Source organism: Oryzias latipes, chromosome 10 (genome assembly GCF_053564925.1).
Source record: "Oryzias latipes strain Hd-rR chromosome 10, Olatipes_Hd-rR_3.1".
Lineage (NCBI taxonomy): Eukaryota > Metazoa > Chordata > Actinopteri > Beloniformes > Adrianichthyidae > Oryzias > Oryzias latipes.
In genome coordinates this window covers 15,690,646-15,698,752 of record NC_136246.1, presented here as the reverse complement: position 1 = coordinate 15,698,752, position 8,107 = coordinate 15,690,646, and the positions used below count along the sequence as shown (strand labels likewise).

Below are 8,107 nucleotides of genomic sequence, written 5' to 3'. Positions count from 1 at the left end.
TAGAAAACACATGTTTGCTTGTTACTGTACCATAAATCCCTTTACATTTGATTCTGTCAGGTTAGGTTATAGGGACAGTGTTTAAGTTCTAATGTATAGTTGCCCAATCCGTTATTTCAAGTCCAATTCCCCCTAGATATGAATAAATACACACCAATTTTTATTTTTTATTTCAAGAAATGAAAAACTTTTATGCTCTCGCGGGCCACATAAAATGACCTCGAGTTTGACACATGTGTCGAAGAGCATGAAGTGCACAAGCATTCACATGGCCTACATCAATGTGGTATGAATGTTCTGTACTGTAAATACAAACAAGTATTCTGTTCTTCCCAGTTAAGAAAGGCTGCTGAATCTAATACACTAGAGAAAAAAAGACTTTTCTGCTACTATAAAAATGGCTTTATTATCAAAACAAAAACTTGTACTTCTCCCTACATGAAAACAAGATGTCAAAGTTGGAATTCTCACCATACTTTTTTCTTTTTCACTTCACACAGATCTGTTTTACTATCCAGGATGAAACATCCAAGATGCATGAATACATCAAGCTCAAGGCCCCAACTGACAATGTGCTCAGTGAATGTCTCAGGCATGGAGAACAGAGGATACAGTGCTGGAGGACAGATCCTCATGGGAGGACAAACCCCTGCATGGGATGTACCACCGGACCATAACTGAATCAAGAAGTCCTACCAATGGCTAGAAAGGGCTGGCCTACAGGACAGAACTGAAGCACTCATCCTGGCAGCTCAGGAACAAGCCCTGAGCACCAGAGCCATAGAGGCTCAGATCTACCACACCAGACAAGACCCAAGGTTTAGGCTGTGCAAAGAGGCCCCTGAAACAATCCAGCACATAACTGCAGGATGTAAGATGCTGGCAGGGAAAGCATACATGGAGCGCCACAATCAAGTGGCTGGAATAATATACAGAAATATGTGTGCAGAATATGAACTGGAAACCCCAAGGTCAAAATAGGAAACACCTCAGAGGGTGGTAGAGAATGAGAGTGCAAAGATCCTGTGGGACTTCCAGATCCAGACTGAACCACCAAATGATTCCTGAGCATGGCGTCCCTTTGACCTGCCCTCACTAGCTGACCCACTGCACTCCACTTCCTTTAATCTTGCTTCTGCCACCCTGGTCAGAGCTTTACGTTACATATTGATAAAAAAAAAACACTTTTAAATATGGCAGCGGTTGGTTGTTTTCTCTCCATAGCAACATCAAGGTCAAATGTCAACAAAACGTTGGTAGTGAAATTTTGTGACTATCACTCAATCAAAAGATTTTTTTTTCCCACTGAAAATCGTAGCATTTCGCAATTCGTCCACATAACAGCCACCAATCCATAAGTCCTTTGGCCATCCCACAATTATTTCAAATCTTCCTTTGGATCTCCCCAACTGCTCAGTTTCCCCCTCTGGTCACCAATGGGAGCAGTCTCCAGAGTACTGAATGCACTTCATCTCCAAGCAACCCCAGCGTGCATTTCCTGGATGCCTCACACCTGACTCTCATTTGTTAAATCAGCCTCAGTCTCTTTAAGTTCGGCACTGAGCCTCACTCAGTGCGAAGTATGGTTTGCACCATTCTGCCTTCATTACCAAGTGTGGTAGTTGGATCCGATCTTCTGTTTCCTGAGCCTGTGTCTGATCTGTTTGCCTGCCGTCTGCCCTGACCCTGCCTGTATTTTGAACATCTTGTCTCTCCTTTGATGAACTTATAACTGTTATCGACCCCTGCCTGACCCTGATTTTGCTTTGTAGACTTTTACCAGAGCTAATAAACCTGCTGCATTTGGAACCAGCGGTCTGCCATAAGATATTTTGAACCCCTTCTTTTTATTGACAACTTGTCTCACTGTGATGTCATAATTTTTATCAAGGACAAAAATGTATATTCACTGGGTACTATCTTTGGTGAGTTTTCAAGTAGGTAATAATGGGGCAAAATTTTCCTCTAAGGAGAAATTTTCTTACTCAAAGTAAAAAAGGAGAATTGCGAAAACAACATGGTCGTTTCAGCCCAGGACTGCCAGAATAAAAGTCTAAACTTTCCATCTGTCTCTGCACTTAACAATTTAAACTAAAATCTAAAATAAAATTCTAATATTTTTCAAGCATTTTTTGTTTCCTTTCAGCTAGAGTTCTGATGAGGCTTTAAATAAAGGAAAGCAAAGTCATTTAGCTCTGATCTTTCACACAAGTTTAAAGGAAGCATGGTTTCTTAACAGACTTGCATAGACTGAGATGTTGTGGGGAGAGGAATCTGCAGTGGCAAACAGCTCATTATCTTGAGGACCATGACTCAAGCTCCATGAATCCTTTTATTTCCCAGAGGAATTTGAAACAATATTGTAAAAAAAAAATTAAAAATCAAGACGTGTGCTGTTGGCAACAACGCCTTTTGTGTTAAATGTATTCATTCATGCATCCTCTAAACCCGGTTTGTCCCTTTCTGGGTCACGGGGCTGCTGGAGCCTATCCTGGCCCCTCCTGGGCGAAGGCAAGGAACATCCTGGACAGGTCGCCAGGGCTTCGTGTTAAATTTTGCCACTTAAAATCAGCAAAATTCCTGATTTATCTTTACGGTAGGACACACTGGGCAACCGGTGAAGACATAACAGCAGACAGAGACCCAGTTCTGATGTGTATCTGCGTCCTGCACACACTTGGTTTCACCTGAAAAGGTGACATCATACATTCCTACAAGAATAAGAAGCCTCCAGTGTTTCTTGAGTGTTAAAAGTATAAAACACATCAATGACTTTTGTATCTTGCATTTGAGCCTCAAAATACTCAGCGTCACGTTGCTTATAGTCAAAATGAACAGTAAAATATATACTGTAAATAGTACAGTAGATTTCCACACTCTCCTCCTACACATTTAGACATTTCCCTTTTCTTATCCTTTGAACAAAAAAGGAGTATTTTTGGTCTTTGATGTTGCAAAAATGTGTCACATTTTCCAAATCTCTATGCGTGATGGCTTATACTGTAAGGATGAATCATCTTGAATGACAGATTACAGTATAATATCCTTCCAAATCCTTCTGTGTAGTTTTGTCCGCAAAAAGAGATGTAAAAGAACAGATTTTGGGATCTGTCAAAAATAAGACAGCATATGAATCATTTAGGCATGTGATGCATCCCAGTAACCCATACCAGCATGTTATGAACCAACTGTTGAAACTTATCAGCAGTAAAGAGAGCGCGTGATATAGAGGAGATGACTGTCTCCCATAGTCAAAACATTCAGAAGCTTAAAGTTGAAAAAGCGGCAGAGCAGACACAGAACAAGTCTCTTCAAAGCCCCTGAAGCATTTAGACAAACTGTTTACAGAAAATGGTGCTCTGGACTACTACTATTTCAGTCATATTAAACAAACTGACAATGCTTTGACATGTACTTTTGCTATCTAAGCAAACGGCAGTTTCGGCCTCTTTGGGAATGTTGCAACTTCCTTAAGTGGATTGAATGAACAAGGTTATTGTAGTAGTGTAAGGAGCACAGCTGTTTTTGGTATCTTCTGGGATATCAGGCACAAACCAGCGACAGTAAGCTTATAATTCCCAGTTTATGCTTTACAGCAATCGGCCATCGCATCAATCGTAGTGTTGCGCGGGCTAGTTAGTCATAGTCAAAGTCAACTTTATTGTCGATTCTTAACATGTGCATCACATACAATGAATCGAAATTCTGTTTCTTACTCTCTCATGTCTGTTCAAGAGAAGAAAAATAAAAAATAAATAAAAGGAAAGAAAAGAAAGATGCAAAAATATAAAGAAAAGCACCATCTTTACCCACTGTTTAAAATTTGATCAACACGTTTTTAACATGGTCTAACTGTTTCATAAAAAATAATTATCAAACAAATGTTGTATTCTTTCAATACACCAAGTAGTCATATAAAAAATGAATAACAACAGATGAGTATTCTCACCATAAAGTTTTCAAAATCAGCAAAACGTTTCCCGCCAAAAGAATTTCAGAGATTTCAGAGAAGCAGCCATTTTTAAATGACTGGGGAAAGACCCTCTACTGCCCCTAGATGAATGGTGATGAACTACAGGACAGAAAACACAGACCAAGTTAATGACAGGGGTTTTTTTCAGGAAGGTTTGGATCGTGATAATGATATAGAAGTCTCAGAAACACATGTATCAAATATGATATGAATGGCTATATTGGGATAACAATTAAACTTATGACTATTTTATATTTATGTTGGCTTTCGATGTCAGAGGAAAACTGTCAAGACAGTTACTTATATTTATACTTATATATATATACTTATATACATAATTTGTAAATACCAAGGGTCAATGAGAAGCTAAACCTAGATATTTATAATTGTCTTGTTTTTCAGTTCAGGTAATCAATCCAATCTTTGCCAAATGGTTTCAGTTCTACACACTAGTGTGTTCAGACCTCTTTAATTTCAGCACCTTTGGTACTTTGTTCAATCTAAAAACAAAATTGTCACTTGATCTTTTCAAACCACTCCTTTAAAAAAATAACTTTAATTTTGCTGTTGGCGAAAGTCCAGAGCATTAAAGGTTTCAGGAAAGACAGAATTTTCCATCCCAGCATCCATATATCTGACTGCAGTGTGCCAGATTGGGTATTTTATTTTTCCATCATCATCTTCATTTTATGGGCAGCTGTATTAAAAATAAACCATCCTCTACAAAAAATAAGCCAATGCTTTTTTCTAAAATCCACAAAAAGAAAAACAAAGTTAGGTTGTTTCAACAGAAAAAAGCACATTTTTTGTACAACAGTTTGCCATTTAACCTCCTTTCTTTAGACTAGCATTTCTGTTTGATCAATACAGTTAAAAGACAAAACACTTTTCCAAATAAAAAAAAGCTGATTCAGAAATGATCCATCTCTACCTAAACAGATATTCCATCTCTTAATTTCATCACTTCCTCCATCAGTCAACAGACTAAATGGAGGCGTCATCCAAGATTTCTGTAAAAAGCTATTGGGTAACTTCTTTGAAGCTCAGACTTCTTCATTGGTACTTTTCCTCCCCTCTGTGCCATGGTGCCACTTGAAAAGAAAACAGAAACAGAATAAAAGCTCATATTTATAGCCAGCTTTACCCCATAAAAGGAGAAAAACAGAAAATGTCTGTGGCTCCATTTCTCTGTGGCAGAGGGGACAAACGAGAGGTGAAGGGGGGGTTCTTTAGCAGATACACAGGCGCACATTCCTCACCCCCCACCCTGATGGGCTCACATAAACACACTCAAGTGACCTTATGTGTTCTGTTCTTCTCTGCAAGAGCACCTGTGGAGCATGCGGGAAGTTCAGCTTTGAACCGAACAATCAGGAACAGATAGCTGCCTGCACCTTCAGGTTACAGAAACCCCACGACAAGCAGAAACCTGCCTCCTGCTGCTGCTGCTCTGAAAAATTAACAGGCCAAGCAGCCACCCCCTCTCTCTCTAACACATTTTCCAAACATAAAGAGAGAGGGGGGCCGCCTGAGTTGGAGAAAAAAACAGAGCATGAGAGAGAAAGAAGAAGGAGAGGCTCTGAGGGGAGAGCATGAGGGGGTGTTGAGGAGGAGGAGGAGAGTCTGAGAACCGGCTTAAAACAGTGAGAACGTCGGGCTGTTGTGAGCAAAGAGTGAGGGCAGCCAGAGTGTGAACAACGGACAAGGAGATTTCAACCCACCAGCACAGAGAAGGTAACAACTTTCTTTCATCATTTTTATTTTCCATATTAGTACGATCTAGAGGAGAGGATTCTATTCACCATCAATTAGAGCTCTTTCTTTTTACAACCACTTTCAGTTTTGGCTTTGTTCTAAATGGAAGAGTTGATGGAGGTTGCCCCAAAACTCCCAGCAACCAATTTATTTCCCTGTGTTTATGGGTTTCAAGCGGGAAGACTGCAGAAAAATGCGTGAGCGTAAACATTTCTGTTAACTCAGCCGTCAACTGCTCCATGATGTGGTCCAAACGGGGCCAAAATAACATCAGAAGAAGGCAAAAACAAAGCTACATTGTTATTTTCTCCTTTTTTTAAGGTGTAAAGGGAACTAATTTGGCAGAGTTAGTTCTAAGCCTGAGGCTTCTTAAAAGCCTTTTATCCAGTGATCTTTATTTTAAAGACTCAGGCTGCTAAATTTGAATCTTAAGAAATTAAAAAGACCTGTGTTTCAAGAAAAAAATCTCTTGTTTTCTGTTTTAAAAGAAAAACAACCGTAAGCGAGTTTTTCTGAAGTTTGTTTGAGAAAACATTTCTTAGTGACCATAATTTGTTTCTTAAAATAATAATTCTTACCCCTCTGGCAGATTTTTTGCTTATTTAAAGAAAATCTGCCATTGGGGTAAGAATTTTGGACTTATTTCTAGGAGGCCACATTTAAAAGTTTGGATCAAAACTGGTTTTAAAGCAGCATAACACTAATCACTGAAAGAAATTACAGATCAAACCAACTGTCAATGAATAGACCTTTGTAAACCTTTGCATTTGACACAGTTTTCATGGACATTCCTTGTTGATAAAAATAAAAAATCGTGTTTTTTGTAATTTGGGTTTTTGAACTTTTTTTGCCGCTTTTTCTAAAACAAACCTCTATCTTAAGTTTACACATTTAACGCATTTCTGCATTTCTTTAAAAGTGGTTCTCACTGACTTAGTAAAAAACAAATGGCATGGGTGACATGACGGTCTTTTAGTGTGTTGTGAGCAGAATTTTGGAAGTCCTTAAAATGTTTTTCGATGTCTGCCCACAGAGATGGCGTCACTGCAGAGGATCCTGGCGACACTTCTCGTTTTTGCCCCGCCTGTGATTCATGACAGCTTTTTCAGTTCTGCTGCATCCACTTCCCCGCCCACCACTCGACATCAAATTGTATTCATGACTGACTTGGACCTCAGCTATGACTATGGGGATACTTCTGATGAGGATCACAGCCCTGACCTTGAAGTCCGATCCTCCGTAAGGACTCCAGTTTTTGCTGGGAAGCCTGAATACTGCAAGTACAACCCCTGCTTGGAGGATCAGGAACCCTGCGATCTACTTGCAACGAATTCTGGGTGCCTTTGTCCTGGGATGAGTGGGTCTGACGTACCTCCTTATCCACCTGTCATTAATGGGCTTCGTCCTGTCACTGATGGAGATAACAGAGCAAAGATCGAGGTACAGTGGTGTGCACCCTCCTCTGAGGTGATTTCTTACAGAATTGTAATTGAGGGGACAGACATTCCCGCTCTGGAAGTTGGGAAAGCTTCGCGGAAAGGTTTGGTGGACTCTCTGGAGGTGGGCACAAAGGTGTGCGTGGAAGCCGTGAACAATGCTGGACACAGCAGGCCCTCAGAGTTCTCCTGCAAGAGATACGACCACTCTGGGTCTTCAGGGCATGGACTGCTTGCCTTGGTCATAGGTGGGGGAGTTGGTCTCCTCCTACTTCTTGTTGTAACATCTGTGATTTTCTGGAAACTTCAGATGTGCAGAAAGGCAAAGAGACATTCTTCTAGTGGGATCGGGAACACATTAAATAACACTGGAGGACATCAGTGAGACAAAAGGAGCAAGGACAATTTACCCAACCGCGTGGAACAGAACAACATGATCATAAGAAATTCTGTTCTTCGCTACTTACAGAATATATTGAGTTGTTTAGACTCCTGTTCTAAGGAGATTGTATAAAACCTAGTGACTCATCAAAAAACACTAACAAAAACTGTGTTTTGTTTTTTTTTTGGGGGGGGGGGGGGGGGTTAAAACGACAGGTTTGTTTGCTGGCAGATTAACCTTTGTGCGTTTATTATTGTAGTTTTTAAGTTGTCTCATAATTTATGTTGTACATATTCATATAGTGGCTACCTAAAAGCATTGAATTAAACTTGACGTTAAAAATGCTTTGATGTCCTTGGTAAAGTGATGTGATTTCACCCTGTTGTGTGTGTGTGTTTGTGTTTGTGTGTGTCTGAGTAAGGGCTGGACACCAATTTACGATTGTAATCATTTTTATCTTCCTCCCATTACTTTCTCAGACTACAACAGATTTTTTAAACTCTTTTTTAACATCTGTTATTGGGGAGTTGAGCTAAATACATGCTGTAAATATATGGCGCA

At 39.9% G+C, this 8,107-nt stretch overlaps 1 protein-coding gene across 1 annotated transcript; it reads left to right on the top strand.

Annotated features, from left to right (window-relative positions):
• The first annotated feature begins 5,566 nt into the window (after positions 1-5,566).
• LOC101160917 (LRRN4 C-terminal-like protein) lies at positions 5,567-7,890 on the top strand. The gene is made up of 2 exons (XM_004073173.5): positions 5,567-5,707; positions 6,762-7,890. The coding sequence occupies exon 2, from the start codon at positions 6,764-6,766 to the stop codon at positions 7,547-7,549; it is 786 nt and encodes a 261-aa protein (XP_004073221.1). The 5' UTR covers positions 5,567-5,707; positions 6,762-6,763; the 3' UTR covers positions 7,550-7,890.
• Positions 7,891-8,107: the final 217 nt, after the last annotated feature.